General features: G+C 43.7%; 1 protein-coding gene across 1 annotated transcript in view; it reads right to left on the bottom strand.

Moving 5' to 3' along the window:
- Positions 1-17500, bottom strand: part of LOC121895760 (IQ motif and SEC7 domain-containing protein 2-like) — a 65432-nt gene that overhangs the window by 27821 nt on the left and 20111 nt on the right. Inside the window, exons 2-5 of the mRNA XM_042409183.1 lie at positions 4611-4779; positions 3274-3441; positions 779-952; positions 463-558 (exon numbers count right to left, since the gene is read on the bottom strand). Of these exons, the coding sequence (XP_042265117.1) occupies positions 463-558; positions 779-952; positions 3274-3441; positions 4611-4779 (607 nt within the window). The remainder of the gene's footprint in view (positions 1-462; positions 559-778; positions 953-3273; positions 3442-4610; positions 4780-17500) is intronic.

Raw genomic sequence — 17500 nt, forward strand, 5'->3', positions numbered from 1 at the left:
ATGAAGTTTGGTGTTATTATCATTTATTTTACAATAATTAGAGGTCTATGCATAATTCAGTAGTGAGGATGACCTATGAGGGGAAGGGAAAAAATGTCTACATGACAATATTCCATCAGTGATGTAAACTGGCTGAATAGCGCCCCTACAACATTTCAGTGAAGCAGCCCCAGCAGCAGGCAAAACAGTGGACAAAGGAAGTGATGTTTATCTCCTTCTTGCACTGTCTGAAAACAGCCGGATCTGAAAACATCTACATGCCCGCGACAGAAGACCTTCGACTGCGCCGCGGCCCGACGTGCATGGAGGCGCGAGGGCCCGTTCATCGCTGCTTGCAGCTTTAATTGTTTATTAAGCTGCTTTAACTTTTCAGCTTTTCAATCATTGTTATTTTACTGTCAGTTGAACTCAGTACTTCGTGTTCAGATGTTCAGACACACACACACACACACACATGTCTACCTGCTTGGAGAAGGAGTCGTCCATGTCTCCTGCGTCCTCGGACCCCTGCTGACCTGCTGACCCCTGACCCTGCGGCTGACGCTCATCAAACGAGTACTGCAACCCCCGAAAACCAGTACACACACACACACACACACACACACACACACACACACACATAAACACACACAAGGATCAGAACATGTGTGTGTCTGCAGTGTGTGTGTGTGTGTGTGTGTCTGTGTGTGTGTGTGTGTGTGTATGTGTGTGTGTGTGTGTGTATGTGTGTGTGTGTGTGTGTGTGTGTGTGTGTGTGTGTGTGTGTGCGTGTGTGTACCTGCATCCTCATGTTGGACAGGATGATGCGACGCGTCATTCTGCTCTCTGAGGCGGAGCTGCGAAGCCTCTCGAAGTTCTTGTTCATGCGGTACTGCCTGAACGCCGTCTGGATGGTCCTCGCCGCCCGCCGGGACACAAACTGGCCGCCGTACTTCCTCTCCAGCATCTCCACCTATCAGGCAGCACGATCATATACAGGCAACCAATCAGAGACAGCGGAGCAGAGAGCGTTTGTTCATTTAGATAATAACGTTCAACAGAACAACAGACTGGTGAACCTTAATGTTTATATGCTGCTTAGAAATAATAATAAACACCTGCAGCTAAATCTACTGCTAGTATCCACTCTGCTCCTAAAAAACAGAAACTAGGACTTGAACTACTTTAGTAATGTATTTTCATATGTTTTAAACAGTTTATCATAAGTTTCTCATCTGGGAGAATGAAGGTTGAACAGTCTGGACTGAGCCAAAACATCAGTTTATAGTTCCTAAGTAATGTCTTTTTATTATAAGCTCTGTTACAGTCTCATCTTTAACTTCATAATCCAAACTGAGAGCTGATTTCTGTGACTGTTATTGATTTATTGAAGCAGTAATTGCTGAACAGATCATTTGCTGTTGTTACTCTTCAAACCCAACTAAACCACTGTTAAATCACTGATCACAATAGTTTATTTTCCTATATATCTAATAATAGTTTGGTCCAATTATCTCTTATACACTAAACATATTAAATACAAAGACTCCACACATGACTGCAGCAAAAATGAGAAATTAATTCAGCCAATAAACCATCTGATTCTAAACGCTGCTCCTCTAAAGGCATCTTCATACTGGGTGACATCTGGGGTTTTAGTGGGATTTCTAGTTTCCAGTAAGCTTGTCAGTGGTTTGATATCTCAGGTACATCAGTTTTTTATTGTACTTTTAATTGAAATCTTGTGTTTGTGCTCAGTTTGAGTCCCAGAACATCCAGAATATCTTTTAATCACATCAGGAATCTTTAACATGAGCTGCTGTTAGAAATATTCTCTTTTCACTTTATTTTTTCAAGATGACAATAAAAAAGTTCAAGAATTGGAAAAAATAGAAACTAGCATACATGAGCTGAAGCGCCTTATTGCTGGAAAATAGGACGAACATATCGAGACACGACGCTGAGCATCAACCCACGATGCTGCGAGTGTGTGAAACAGTGTGTGTGGGTGTTTACAGAAATCTGAGCTTATTGCTGTCAGGAGGCCGAACACATGATTAGATCCTTTACTGCAGTAAAAGTACATAAGTATTATGAGCTTGATGTAGTTAAAGTATTGCAGTAAAAGTACATAAGTATTATGAGCTTGATGTAGTTAAAGTATTGCAGTAAAAGTACATAAGTATTATGAGCTTGATGTAGTTAAAGTATTGCAGTAAAAGTACATAAGTATTATGAGCTTGATGTAGTTAAAGTATTGCAGTAAAAGTACATAAGTATTATGAGCTTGATGTAGTTAAAGTATTGCAGTAAAAGTACATAAGTATTATGAGCTTGATGTAGTTAAAGTATTGCAGTAAAAATAGTGGTTTGGTCCCTCTGACTGATATATTATTATATATGACATCATTAGATTATTAATAGTGAAGCATCAGTGTTAGAGCAGCATGTTACTGTTGTAGCTGCTGGAGGTGGAGCTAGTTTACACTACTTTATATATAGTTAGCTAGTTTAGTCCAGTGGTTCCCAACCTAGGGGTCGGGCCCCTCCAAAGGGTCAGCAGATAAATCTGAGGGGTGGTGAGATGATTAATGGGAGAGGAAAGAAGAAAAAACAAAGTTCTGATACACAAATCTGTTTTCAGTTTTTGGACTTTTTCTCTAATCTTTGATTTTTGCTGAAATATTGGATCATTTGAACATTTATTGAAATGAAAGCATGTGAGAAGTTTAGAGGGAAAAATCACTATTTGGTGGAGCTGTTAACAACTCATAGACATGTGAAATGTGACCCCGACTACACACTGCTTTTTGTAAGACGTCAAAAGCCAAAAAGGTTGGAAACCACTGGTTTCATCTTTAACAATGTGTTGTATTTTAAAAGCTTGTTATATTATCCATTGTGTCAAATCTTCATCTGAAAAGTAACTAAAGCTGTCAAATCAATGTAGTGGAGTAGAAAGTACAATATTTCCCTCTGAAATGTAGAAAGTAGCATCACATGGAAATACTCAAGTAAAGTACAAGTACCTCAAAACTGTACTACAGTACAGTACTTGAGTAAATGTACTTAGTTACTTTCTACCACAGTCATGGAGAGACTCGCTAACTGACTCATTCAGTTAAAGACGTCATCAGTAAAATCACCTGCTGAGCTGATTGGTTGGATCAATGAAAAATGAGGATGTAGTTTACAGGCTGTAACAGAGACGATCATATAAAAACCTCTGAACGCTGTCAGTCTGTATCTGTGTGGCGTGACGCTGATGTAGATCTACTTCCTGCAGCATCGTACCTTCTTGTCCTGGAGGTCTGTAGAGAGCTCATAGCTGTCAGATAGAGCCTTGCAGCGTTTGCTCTCCTCCTCCTCTTGCTTACGGAGCGCCAGGCTGGCCGGCTGGTGTCGGCTGCGCTGAGCCCAGGCGAGGCTCGCCGGGCTGGGGGGAGAGACGGGAGAGATACCCTGGAGGGGGAGAGAGGGAGACAGAGATATTGTTATTGTGTCTTTATTCAGGGGAGGCTGAATGAGGATCCAGAATCTTTTTAATCAGTTCTGAGCCAGTGGTGATGTATGATGAACGACCTGCAAACCAGCTCCTGACGCTGTGGATATGAACCAGTCAGTGCTGCTGGATTATTACACAAATAAGTAATATTTGATAAGAACGTTACAGCTGTAGAGTCACTGACAGTAATAATACGTTTATAAAGACGTTTAGGTTTCTACTGACAGCTGTTACAGTTAATCCCGCCTCCTCACTGAGGAACCAAGACCCGACCTGAGACCTGAGCTGGACCAGGTCCAAACTGCACTCAGTCTAATCGGGTCTGTAAACCTGAGTACATGAGCTCTGGTCACAATCAGGAGAAAACGGCAGAACATCAGAACATCAGCTGTTTAACTCCTTTTCAAGATTTATGCTCACAGATAAAAAACAAAATCAAATAAAGAGTAAACAGGTTCAACGTTGTTATAATACAGCTGCTCGTTAATTAATTAAACTAATTGATCACATCAGGCTGCTGCCGGTGTTCATGTTCTCTGTTTGGGTCGACTGCATTTTGGTTCTGGTCTGTTCTGGTCTGGCCGTGTTCGGGTCTGTTCTGGTCTGTTCTGGTGTGTTCTGGTCTGTTGGGGTCTGTTCTGGTCTGTTCTGGTCTGTTGGGGTCTGTTCTGGTCTGTTGGGGTCTGTTCTGGTCTGTTCTGGTCTGTTCTGGTCTGTTGGGGTCTGTTCTGGTCTGTTGGGGTCTGTTCTGGTCTGTTCTGGTCTGTTCTGGTCTGTTGGGGTCTGTTCTGGTCTGTTGGGGTCTGTTCTGGTCTGGCTGTGTTTGGGTCCTCGTCTGATCGGATCTTTTTTAAAAATTAATTGATGCTGATCAGGTTCGGGTTTTCCTCGGTCCGTGTCGGACCAGGTCCCTCTAGTTAGTGAGCAGGTCCAGCTGCTCTGCTGCTGATTGGACGACACGTTACGGCTTTCTGAAGATTTGATTGGCTGTGTGGAAAGAAGGACTCACAGGGAACCACTGTGTGTGTGTGTGTGTGTGTGTGTGTGTGTGTGTGTGTGTTTCCGGGTCAGTACCTGTGTGTGTGTGTGTGTGTGTGTGTGTGTGTGTGTGTTTCCGGGTCAGTACCTGTGTGTGTGTGTGGGAGGCTCCCAGGGGCCCGCTGGTGGAGGCGGAGCTGTAGGGGTCACAGGGGCTGGAGAGGGGGCTGTTGCTATAGCGATGGAAGGGAGGCGGATGGCCGAAGGACGAATCAGTAAAAGTGAGCGCCTCCGGACACTGAGGGTCGCCCTCCACACTGACAGAGAGAGAGAGAGAGAGAGAGAGAGAGCGTTAGCCATCGTTAGCCATCGTTAGCCATCGTTAGCCATCTGCTAACGTCGATCACTTCCTGTTGAAAAAACCTGAAAGATAAAGAAAAAGAGGAAGAACGTTTGAAATTATAAGAAGAGAAATATGATCTAAACACCAGAGAACAGAATGAGGACGAAGAAGAGGAGGAGAAGATAACGAGGAGGAGGAGATAACGAGGAGGAGAAGATAACGAGGAGGAGAAGATAACGAGGAGGAGGAGATAACGAGGAGGAGGAGATAACGAGGAGGAGAAGATAACGAGGAGGAGGAGATAACGAGGAGGAGAAGATAACGAGGAGGAGGAGATAAAGAGGAGGAGGAGATAAAGAGGAGGAGATAACGAGGAGGAGGAGATAAAGAGGAGGAGGAGATAAAGAGGAGGAGATAACGAGGAGGAGGAGATAAAGAGGAGGAGATAACGAGGAGGAGGAGATAAAGAGGAGGAGATAACGAGGAGGAGAATATAACGAGGAGGAGGAGATAACGAGGAGGAGGAGATAACGAGGAGGAGGAGATAAAGAGGAGGAGGAGATAAAGAGGAGGAGAAGATAATGAGGAGAAGATAACGAGGAGGAGGAGGTAAAGAGGAGGAGGAGATAAAGAGGAGGAGGAGATAAAGAGGAGGAGGAGATAAAGAGGAGGAGGAGTTAAAGAGGAGGAGATAAAGAGGAGGAGAAGATAAAGAGGAGGAGATAAAGAGGAGGAGAAGATAACGAGGAGGAGGAGATAAAGAGGAGGAGAAGATAACGAGGAGGAGATAAAGAGGAGGAGAAGATAACGAGGAGGAGATAAAGAGGAGGAGGAGATAACGAGGAGGAGGAGATAACGAGGAGGAGGAGATAAAGAGGAGGAGATAACGAGGAGGAGGAGATAACGAGGAGGAGGAGATAAAGAGGAGGAGATAACGAGGAGGAGGAGATAAAGAGGAGGAAGAGATAACGAGGAGGAGATAAAGAGGAGGAGATAACGAGGAGGAGGAGATAACGAGGAGGAGGAGATAAAGAGGAGGAAGAGATAACGAGGAGGAGATAAAGAGGAGGAGATAACGAGGAGGAGGAGATAACGAGGAGGAGGAGATAAAGAGGAGGAGATAACGAGGAGGAAGAGATAACGAGGAGGAGGAGATAAAGAGGAGGAGGAGATAACGAGGAGGAGGAGATAACGAGGAGGAGAAGATAACGAGGAGGAGAAGATAACGAGGAGGAGAAGATAACGAGGAGGAGGAGATAAAGAGGAGGAGGAGATAAAGAGGAGGAGATAACGAGGAGGAGGAGATAACGAGGAGGAGGAGATAAAGAGGAGGAGGAGATAAAGAGGAGGAGATAACGAGGAGGAGGAGATAAAGAGGAGGAGATAACGAGGAGGAGGAGATAAAGAGGAGGAGGAGATAAAGAGGAGGAGAAGATAACGAGGAGGAGGAGATAACGAGGAGGAGAAGATAACGAGGAGGAGGAGATAAAGAGGAGGAGGAGATAAAGAGGAGGAGATAAAGAGGAGGAGATAAAGAGGAGGAGGAGATAAAGAGGAGGAGATAAAGAGGAGGAGATAAAGAGGAGGAGGAGATAAAGAGGAGGAGATAACGAGGAGGAGGAGATAACGAGGAGGAGATAACGAGGAGGAGGAGATAAAGAGGAGGAGATAACGAGGAGGAGGAGATAACGAGGAGGAGATAAAGAGGAGGAGGAGATAAAGAGGAGGAGATAACGAGGAGGAGAAGATAACGAGGAGGAGGAGATAAAGAGGAGGAGGAGATAAAGAGGAGGAGAAGATAATGAGGAGAAGATAACGAGGAGGAGGAGGTAAAGAGGAGGAGGAGATAAAGAGGAGGAGGAGATAAAGAGGAGGAGGAGATAACGAGGAGGAGATAAAGAGGAGGAGGAGATAACGAGGAGGAGGAGATAAAGAGGAGGAGGAGTTAAAGAGGAGGAGATAAAGAGGAGGAGAAGATAAAGAGGAGGAGATAAAGAGGAGGAGAAGATAACGAGGAGGAGGAGATAAAGAGGAGGAGAAGATAACGAGGAGGAGATAAAGAGGAGGAGGAGATAACGAGGAGGAGGAGATAACGAGGAGGAGGAGATAACGAGGAGGAGGAGATAAAGAGGAGGAGATAAAGAGGAGGAGAAGATAACAAGGAGGAGATAAAGAGAAGGAGGAGATAACGAGGAGGAGGAGATAACGAGGAGGAGAAGATAACGAGGAGGAGGAGATAACGAGGAGGAGGAGATAAAGAGGAGGAGATAACGAAGAGGAGGAGATAAAGAGGAGGAGGAGATAAAGAGGAGGAGATAACGAGGAGGAGGAGATAACGAGGAGGAGAAGATAACGAGGAGGAGGAGATAAAGAGGAGGAGGAGTTAAAGAGGAGGAGGAGATAATGAGGAGGAGGAGATAAAGAGGAGGAGAAGGTAACGAGGAGGAGGAGGTAACGAGGAGGAGAAGATAACGAGGAGGAGGAGATAACGAGGAGGAGATAAAGAGGAGGAGGAGATAACGAGGAGGAGGAGATAAAGAGGAGGAGAAGATAACGAGGAGGAGGAGATAAAGAGGAGGAGGAGATAACGAGGAGGAGGAGATAAAGAGGAGGAGGAGATAACGAGGAGGAGGAGATAAAGAGGAGGAGGAGTTAAAGAGGAGGAGATAAAGAGGAGGAGAAGATAAAGAGGAGGAGATAAAGAGGAGGAGAAGATAACGAGGAGGAGGAGTTAAAGAGGAGGAGATAAAGAGGAGGAGAAGATAACGAGGAGGAGGAGATAAAGAGGAGGAGGAGATAACGAGGAGGAGGAGATAAAGAGGAGGAGGAGTTAAAGAGGAGGAGATAAAGAGGAGGAGATAAAGAGGAGGAGAAGATAACGAGGAGGAGATAAAGAGGAGGAGATAAAGAGGAGGAGATAAAGAGGAGGAGATAAAGAGGAGGAGGAGATAAAGAGGAGGAGGAGATAAAGAGGAGGAGATAAAGAGGAGGAGATAACAGAGAGGAGGAGATAAGAAGGAGGAGAAAACAAAGTGAAGGTTTGCACAGAGAGGAAGAGGAGGAAGTGAAGCTTTCACTTCTCTCCCACCTCCTCCTCTCCTCTTCTCTTCTCCTCCTCCATCAGTGCATCTTTCCTCCTTCCAGGCCTCCTCCTCTCTTCTCCTCCTCCACTCCTTTCCTTCTCCTCCTCCTCTCCTCTTTCCTTTGTCCACTCATCTCTTCCTTTGTCTATTCTTTCCTTTTTTCTCTTTCATTTTCTTTCCCCTCTCTTCTCTTCTCTCCTTTCTTTCTTTTCATTTTTTTTCCTTACCTCCCCTCTCCTGTCCACCTCCCGTCACCTCCTCCTCCGTGTTCCTTTCCTTTCTTCTTCTCTATTCCTCCTCTCCTCCTCTCCTATTTCTTTTTCTTGTCTCCTTATTACTTTTACTTTCCTGCTTCATCTCCTCTCATCTCCTTTTCTCCTCCTCTCTTGTCCTCTCCTGTTTCCTTCTCTTCCTTCCTTCCTTTCCTCTTTTTGTTCTTTCCTTTCCTCCCTCCCTCCATCCCTCCATCCCTCCATCCCTCCAGTGAGCAGCAGGGTTGAGGTGAGGACAGGTGTGTTTGATTTATCCCCCAGCTGTGCACAGACTGCTGCAGCTCACTGAGGTCACACAGTAAACTCTCGACGTGTTTGTAGCTCATCGCTCACAGCTGATCATGTTAGCAGCTCTGTCATCAAAAACCAGCGTCACATGACCAAACTGTCTGTAAATCCCGTTGACTGAGTCACAGAACTTTCTTGAATTTAATGCAAGTATTTCTCCTAAAACTCCTGCTTATTTAAATACTTATGTAATTGTAACAACTCGTGAATTAATTTTGATGACTCATCCGCCCGTCGTACAGTAACTCTCATTATTATCTGCTGCTGAAGATGTAAAACAGCCTCACTGTAACATCTCAGTCTGTCTTACAACCACATTCAAATAAATGATTCAGAGCAAAATGTGATTCATATATATCATAATATTTTGTCCATCCCATTAACATACATACACATATGAACACCACCAGCATCACTATGACTTCAATAATACAGCAGAAGCTTCATAAAGTAGATGTGATGTCAGAGCTGATGACATGTAGTTAATAACACACAGAAGGACAGAATCTGAGAGCCAATCAGAGCAGAGACAGCGCGGTCAGCTGGTTTAAACTCTCTCCCATCATGGACCAGTAAGGAGTCACAGACACACATTCACACACCAGCTCACGTCTCCATAATAATATCAAATCTGTTCTTTCTGCTGTTTCCTGTTGTTTATCGAAACATTTTATTGTCTCTCAGTGTGACGCTTGTTGCTCGACACCGAGTACAAACTCAATATTAGTGATTGTTTATTGATTTATTGGATGATACAGCTGATTATTATTATTTTTGACATGTTCTGTGTGTATTTGATATTTTCTTGTGTAGTGCAGAGAGACAGGTCTTAACTTAAAGGCTACTGGGGTTCATTCATATCATTATTTAACCAGTATATTAAATATCAACATATATATCATCATGGAAATGTGTCTCCTGCTTGTTTTGAACTAAATCCGACAAAACTCAGTAACATATTTCGAGATCTTTAAAAGAGTCCACAGATGCAGTGAGACTGTCCTCCAAAGAAAAAAAAGGTCACAACAGTCTGTAAAACATCAAAAAAACATGAAAAATACTCTTCAACACGTCCTGGAGAGGAAGGAGACGCCGTCACTCAGGCAAGACAATGAAGCTCAAACTGACCCAAAAGATGAATCAGTTATCGAAATAGTTGCTGATTCATTTCCTGTTGATGGACTAAAGTCTCTGCATCAACAGTGATTCATGTTTATCAGACAGCAGCATCGTTAGACTGTAACGTTTGAGGACTAGAAGCTGGTTGGACGTGTTTAACTTTGAACAACAGGATTACTGATGTTCTGTCTGTCACAGAGCGTCACGGCCAACCACAACAGCACATGTTAGTGAGTCTCCTCTTCCTCTTCCTCTTCCTCCTCTTCCTCCTTCTTATACTGGTGTCAGACTGTGAGACCGGCGGCCTCTTACTGGGAGCTGCTGCGTGTTCTGTCACCCTCACTTCCTGTTTGTCATGTTTGTTGTTGGGTCAGCAGAGAGCAGCTCTCTCACTGTATTTACCTTTCTGCTGATTCGTGGTTATTATTGTTGCCATGACGACGAAGCTCTAACTTTAAATGAAGTAGTAACTTTAACCCACCACATGTTTCTCTGACCTTAATAAAGTCATTTGAACCCAAACCATCATCTTCATACCCAACCAGAGCTGAACCACAGCGCCGTCACATCATCAATCATCTTTATTGATTAACAGTGACGTGTTACAGACGGATGATGTCTGACAGCTGATTACTGCTGATAGAGACGCCAGATTAGAAAACGCTGCTACGTGTCATTCTCAAACAGCAACCTGCCAAAAACTGCAGTTCCTTGAACGACCACTTGAGGCTCCAAAAGCGAGTCAATCCCCATAGACCCCCATGTTAACATGTCCAACTTTACAGCAGAAATAAACATGTTTACAGTCTGGTACAAACAACGGTTTTAGTCTCTGTAGCTAATTTCCTCTTTCATGACAACTGAACGTTTTTATAACTCACCCGTTTAAATTTTATTAAGCCGTAAAGTTCTGCATAATGAAGGACATGGCTGCTTTGAGTGACAGGTCCGCCAGCCGCTAGGTGTCTTGTTTCAGCCGTTCGGCCCCGCCTCTTTGCCCATTTTTGATTGGCTGGGAGTTAGGCAGCGTAACTACGTCCATGTTTTTATACAGTCTGTGGTCGTTCTGGAGTCACATGATCAAACCACAGATCCAGAGCTTCATTTAGAGGACTGGTTGTTTTATTTTGATCTTGGACTGATATGTGAACATACTTTAAGCACAACGTTGTTATCTCTGAGTTCCCTTAAACGTATTCTACGGGTTAACAGACGTTTTCACCGTAAAAAACTTTCATCCGGTTTATAAAAACTCGTCGGCTCGAGCAGACCTCAAGTTTTAGCTGCTCTTCAACCCTAACCCTGGGAAATTTCTTCTTTATTACTTCAAACCTCCCGACTGAATGTGTTTGCTGCCCTCTACAGGAGGGAACAGGCAAAACACATCAATCAAGAGCACGAATGAAGTCATCTGTGCACATAAATTATTAATTTGAGAGCAGTAATTCCTTTTTTTTCTCTGTGGTTTTTCAAACTTTGACAAATCTTCAGGATGTTTTTTTTCTTTCATATTGCATCTTTAATGAACTCTGCAGCCTGTAGTAGTTCAGTTTAACTTCTATAAGTGATTGATCAGTTCAGTAACAGTGCCTCTGCTGCTACTGTCCCCTGTGGGCCTCCGTAGCCTGCAGCTATCACACTGTTCATAACACAGGCTGAGCAGGTGAAGGTGAGTCAGTCTGCTGTCATTAATAACGTCCTGCTCGTCATACTGAGTGTCATATAAACAGGAAACACTTTCACTCTTAAGCTTTTTCTGGAACTTTCTGCCGTACCACATGGCCTTCTTCAGCAAATGACAGCTGTCCTCATGTGACCTAATGATGGAACCGCATGACTGACTTGAAACTGTCTTTTAAAAGATGTCGGTTACTCTCGTTATCACATGACCAAAGCTCCAGACTTTGGTCACATTGACTGCATTTTAAAGGAACAGTTCAACATTTTGGGGGAAACACTTCAAGCTTTCTTGCTGATAATAAGATGAGAAGATTGATCAGCAGCAGCCAACAGGCAGTTAGCTTAGCTTAGCATAAAGAAACAGTCGGGACACAGCTAGCCTGGCTCTGTTCACAGGTGACAAAATCCACCTATTAGCACCTAAAGCTGATTAATTTACATGTTAACTTGTTTATTTAATCAGTATAAAAACTGTGCAAAAAGTTGGTAGCAAATGAAAGTCCTGCTGCAAAGATTAAAGCCAACTAACATGTTTATAGTGATAAGAGAATATTATGTTGGTGACAGTAAAGAGGAACCTGAGATGTGGCATCTACAGTATGTTTCTATAATATATCTGCAGGAGAAGTATTAACACTAAGTATAATACACCTCGTAGTGGGTGGAGGGTATTTCCTCTAACGTCTCGTTAGAGGCCAGATTGTCTGAGGGACTGGAACCAGCAACCACCCTGCTCCTCTGCCCTGTAGGCTCGCAGCGCTCTACATCTGAGAACTGTGTTAGTGAGACGCAGCGAATCCAGGCCTCGTTTTATCAGAGAGAGAGAGAGAGCGAGAGGGTTTGTGTCTCTGCGGCTGTTCGTCCAAACGGGCACCAAATGGCACCAAAGCCCCCGGGCAGCGAGTTGCTACTAACAACAACTACATGTGTGTCAGCCCCACCTCTCTCGCCCTCTCTCTCTCTCTCTCTCTCTCTCTCTCTCCCCTGCAGATGGTCTGCAGAGTCAGTTTACATTACTCTCTCTCTCTCTCTCTCATGCATGTGTTCATGGTGTTTTTACTCTCTACATGCTGCCTCCTGTCCGTCTCTCAGATCTTAAAGGATCAGTCTGGTGATTTTCTTTCATAAATGTCTAATGTAGCACAAAGTCAGAGGTTGTTTATCAGCAGCACAACGAGCTGGTGAAGCTGTAAACAGAACAGCGTTCCTGCACATGCTCAGTAGCGTCTGACCAAACTCTCTTCATGATGAAGGAACATGTGACCCAGTGCAGCGGTGTCGTGGTTTTAATAGTTTTGATATAAGATATATCAGCTTTGACACACACACACAACACTGGTTAGTAGATCAGTTCACCAACATGAAGACAAATATAGAAAATCAGCAGAATGATCCTTTAACCCGGTTGGATAATTCTGCAGAACTCCTTCAACAGCGGTGTGATTCAATAAATCATTTCTGTTAAGCGTTAATACTCATGAGAACTATAGTACAGTTAAGATGTGGTTACATTTAGGCAACAAAAACTATTTTGTATAAAAGCACAAGTCTGGTGATATTCTTTATTTTTCTTACTGGTAACAAATCCCAAGAAAAGACCAAAACCAAGAATTACAAAACTGATTTAATGCAGAGGAAGACTAGTCCACAGAAACATTTAAATGAAAAGAGGAACCTAATTGATCCCGACTAGAATATAAATCAATGTTAATCTAATCCAGCCTTTAATCCAAATGTAGAGAAGTGAGTATAAGGCGGAGGCGAAACAATAGAGGACCTGTTTCATTATATAGATTTTAAATACAGTTAAAGCTTCAGTACATTCATCATTATGTTGAATTTTCCCTCCTGCAGCCTCATGGATCTCCTCAGATCAGATAAACTGAACCCGGGTGTGTTTGTTCTCTCGTGGTTTTGCTGCTCCTCTCCATCAGAACGCCGCCAGAAGCTCCGCGCGCCGGTAGAAAAGGAGGGTAACGAGGTGATTTGATTGGTCCTGACTGATTTCCTGTCCTGCTCATGTTTCCTCCTGATGAACAGGAACATACATGTCCTTGTATGAAAAATCGGATGAAATGGTTGAACTACGCTCAACGATGAACCACCTCCTACTACCTGAGGTAAATAATCCCGCTCAGCTCATTTATATCTGTCAGTATTTGTATTATTATATTCAATTCTTCTCTTTCTTCCTTTTATGATGGATTTCTACTCTGAGTGGAGCAACATTCACTGATTGGATCAATACTTGTTTGGATGGATTACAATTCGTACATATTCAATGAGGAAACACTTTGTGTGATAAGCGTAATAAGCTTCAGCCTACAACTTTTCACTTAATGCTATAAACTGTTTTTGGGGTTTTTTTGCATTTATTCATCAGTCTAAAGCTGTTTAAGCACTTTGCATTATTGTCTTCAGTTTTAAATGATGTGTAAGTGTATATGTATGTTTGCTGTGCATGTATATAAATATGTAGTGTGTCTATTATTTAATAATATTATTATTTTCTGTCTTTCGTTATTTGTCTTGTTTTTATAACTTAAAGACTAAAATAAATAAATAAATCAAATCATTTGTTAGCAGCCAAACCTTTTCTGAAAAACAAAAACTAAATCTGTCACTGAAGACGAGACCGGCTGTGAGTCTGTAAATAAAAGGGAGTAAAAAATTCAAACCTTGAAGCAGACAATAAGCCTTCATTAAAACATTATGTTCTGTCATAATGATGTCTGTAAGATTTTACCGTCCTCCATGCAAACTTTATAGAGCCAATGAAATCCACCTGGCGTATATAATATATATATAACAGCTTTATATTAGATTACAGGTTTAGGAGTCACTGATAGCGCTATTACGTCCTTCAAGTTCAGCTGTAAACAAAGATCCATTAAGAACATGAATGTATTAACTATGTTCATAGTTATACAGTCAAGATCAGTCATAAATACTGACTGATCTCTAATTAAATAGCATTTTTTATCTGCTACAGCAACATATCTGCTCTGTAAATCACTCGTCCTGTGTTCTCCTTTCAACATGGAGAAATTTGAAAGTTTGCATTAATTTGACAGAATACTGTCAGTTCTCTGTCTACGTAGCTGGAGACGTTGTCTCTATACAGCAAATCTGATCTTTGCATAAAGTGATAGCGTGTTATTCTATCATCAACAGAGCAGACGGTCACACTGAGCCTGATCACATCCTGCGATTGACAGCTGCTGTCAATCAAACACAGACACCAACACGCCCCTCCAGCTGCTGTCAATCAAACACAGACACCAACACGCCCCTCCAGCTGCTGTCAATCAAACACAGACACCACCATGCCCCTCCAGCTGCTGTCAATCAAACACAGACACCACCACACCCCTCCAGCTGCTGTCAATCAAACACAGACACCACCACATCCCTCCAGCTGCTGTCAATCAAACACAGACACCACCACACCCCTCCAGCTGCTGTCAATCAAACACAGACACCACCACATCCCTCCAGCTGCTGTCAATCAAACACAGACACCAACACGCCCCTCCAGCTGCTGTCAATCAAACACAGACACCAACACGCCTCTCCAGCTGCTGTCAATCAAACACAGACACCACCACACCCCTCCAGCTGCTGTCAATCAAACACAGACACCAACACGCCCCTCCAGCTGCTGTCAATCAAACACAGACACCAACACGCCTCTCCAGCTGCTGTCAATCAAACACAGACACCACCACACCCCTCCAGCTGCTGTCAATCAAACACAGATACCAACACGCCCCTCCAGCTGCTGTCAATCAAACACAGACACCACCATGCCCCTCCAGCTGCTGTCAATCAAACACAGACACCAACACGCCCCTCCAGCTGCTGTCAATCAAACACAGACACCAACACGCCCCTCCAGCTGCTGTCAATCAAACACAGACACCACCATGCCCCTCCAGCTGCTGTCAATCAAACACAGACACCACCACGCCCCTCCAGCTGCTGTCAATCAAACACAGACACCACCACATCCCTCCAGCTGCTGTCAATCAAACACAGACACCAACACGCCCCTCCAGCTGCTGTCAATCAAACACAGACACCAACACGCCTCTCCAGCTGCTGTCAATCAAACACAGACACCACCACACCCCTCCAGCTGCTGTCAATCAAACACAGACACCAACACGCCCCTCCAGCTGCTGTCAATCAAACACAGACACCACCATGCCCCTCCAGCTGCTGTCAATCAAACACAGACACCAACACGCCCCTCCAGCTGCTGTCAATCAAACACAGACACCAACACGCCCCTCCAGCTGCTGTCAATCAAACACAGACACCACCACACCCCTCCAGCTGCTGTCAATCAAACACAGACACCAACACGCCCCTCCAGCTGCTGTCAATCAAACACAGACACCAACACACCCCTCCAGCTGCTGTCAATCAAACACAGACACCAACACGCCCCTCCAGCTGCTGTCAATCAAACACAGACACCAACACGCCCCTCCAGCTGCTGTCAATCAAACACAGACACCAACACGCCCCTCCAGCTGCTGTCAATCAAACACAGACACCACCACAACCCTCCAGCTGCTGTCAATCAAACACAGACACCAACACGCCCCTCCAGCTGCTGTCAATCAAACACAGACACCAACACGCCCCTCCAGCTGCTGTCAATCAAACACAGACACCACCACGCCCCTCCAGCTGCTGTCAATCAAACACAGACACCAACACGCCCCTCCAGCTGCTGTCAATCAAACACAGACACCAACACGCCCCTCCAGCTGCTGTCAATCAAACACTGACACCAACACGCCCCTCCAGCTGCTGTCAATCAAACACAGACACCAACACGCCCCTCCAGCTGCTGAGACAAAAAGGAGCATTTGTGATATTTCCCCTTCTTTCTTCCTTCTAATGATACCAAACTATTAATAATACATCTAAATACATTATTTCTGACCACAGAAAGGGATTGAATGTGATATCAGTTGGACTTTTGTCTTTTTGTCTGTATAATTGTATATTTACATGTTGCTCAGTGCAGTTTGACCATCTTTCTGTCTCCTAAAGTATGAGCTTTGATGTACTGTAGCTATAACTCTCCTTTGTAACTCCCGTTCCAATTCATCATCCCTCATGTCCTTCTCCTCATCAGCTGTGATTGGTCAGATGAAGCTGGACGGTCTCCCAGTTGGAGCGAGTTGCTGAGCATAACGCTTGTGTCTGGAAATTAATTTGAGATGAAACGAGAATGAGATAAATAATCTGATGGGCTACATATCTGATGTGCTCTCATCCCTGTCTGCAGAGCCCACGGGTGGAGTTAATCATATCGGACATTTGGCTGTGATTGGTCAGATGAGATATGGCAGGGATGTAATTGGGTGAACAGGGTGCGAGATGATGAATCAGGTTGAAGTTTGTGAGCCAACAGCATCACACAAAGTCCCGAATAAATGAACTGATAACCAAGGATATGTTACACTCTTTAAACTTTCAGTTTAATACACTCACTGAGATCTCTGAACTGTTATTTTACTGCACAGCTGCCAAATCCAGACAAGAAATCCTGATACGCTCATTGAGGTCAAATTGTTACTGTACGCTTCAAGCAGCAACATATCTTTCCCCTCAACCTAACCAGAGCTGAACCACAGCGCTGTCACATCATAAAACATCATTACTGTTTAACAGTGACGTGTTTAAAGGTTTTTTAAAACAGATGATGTCGTCCTGCTGATTACTGCTGATAGAGACGCCAGATTAGAAAACGCTGCTACGTGTTGTTCTGGAGTCACATGATCAAACCACAGATCTGGAGCTTCATCTGGAGGACTGGTTGTTTATGGGAAATGTACCAAGTTGAAATAAACTGGAATTGCCCTTTAAATAAAATATTCATTCATTCAGGAGTTTTATTTGTAATGGAATATTATTTTCAAGGTATTTTCATGTCTTCATTGTTATTACTTTGACCGAAGTAAAAGATCTCAATACTTCTTCCACTGCTGCCGATCAGCCGATCAATGTAACGCAGCTACGGTTTAAAGAAGAGAACAGAAAACCATCAAACAGCGCTTGACCATCAGTCAAGTCTGCCTGGACGCTACAATCAATCATTAACTATTCATATCATTAGCTAGCTGACATTAACAATCAGATGGATGAGTGAACTGATCAGTTCACAGTCAAACAGTGTTAAATGTTTGTCGTGCAGGTTTCTGACCTTCAGCGTCCGTCCATCAGACTTCTCTGT

Source organism: Thunnus maccoyii, chromosome 4 (assembly GCF_910596095.1).
Source record: "Thunnus maccoyii chromosome 4, fThuMac1.1, whole genome shotgun sequence".
NCBI lineage: Eukaryota > Metazoa > Chordata > Actinopteri > Scombriformes > Scombridae > Thunnus > Thunnus maccoyii.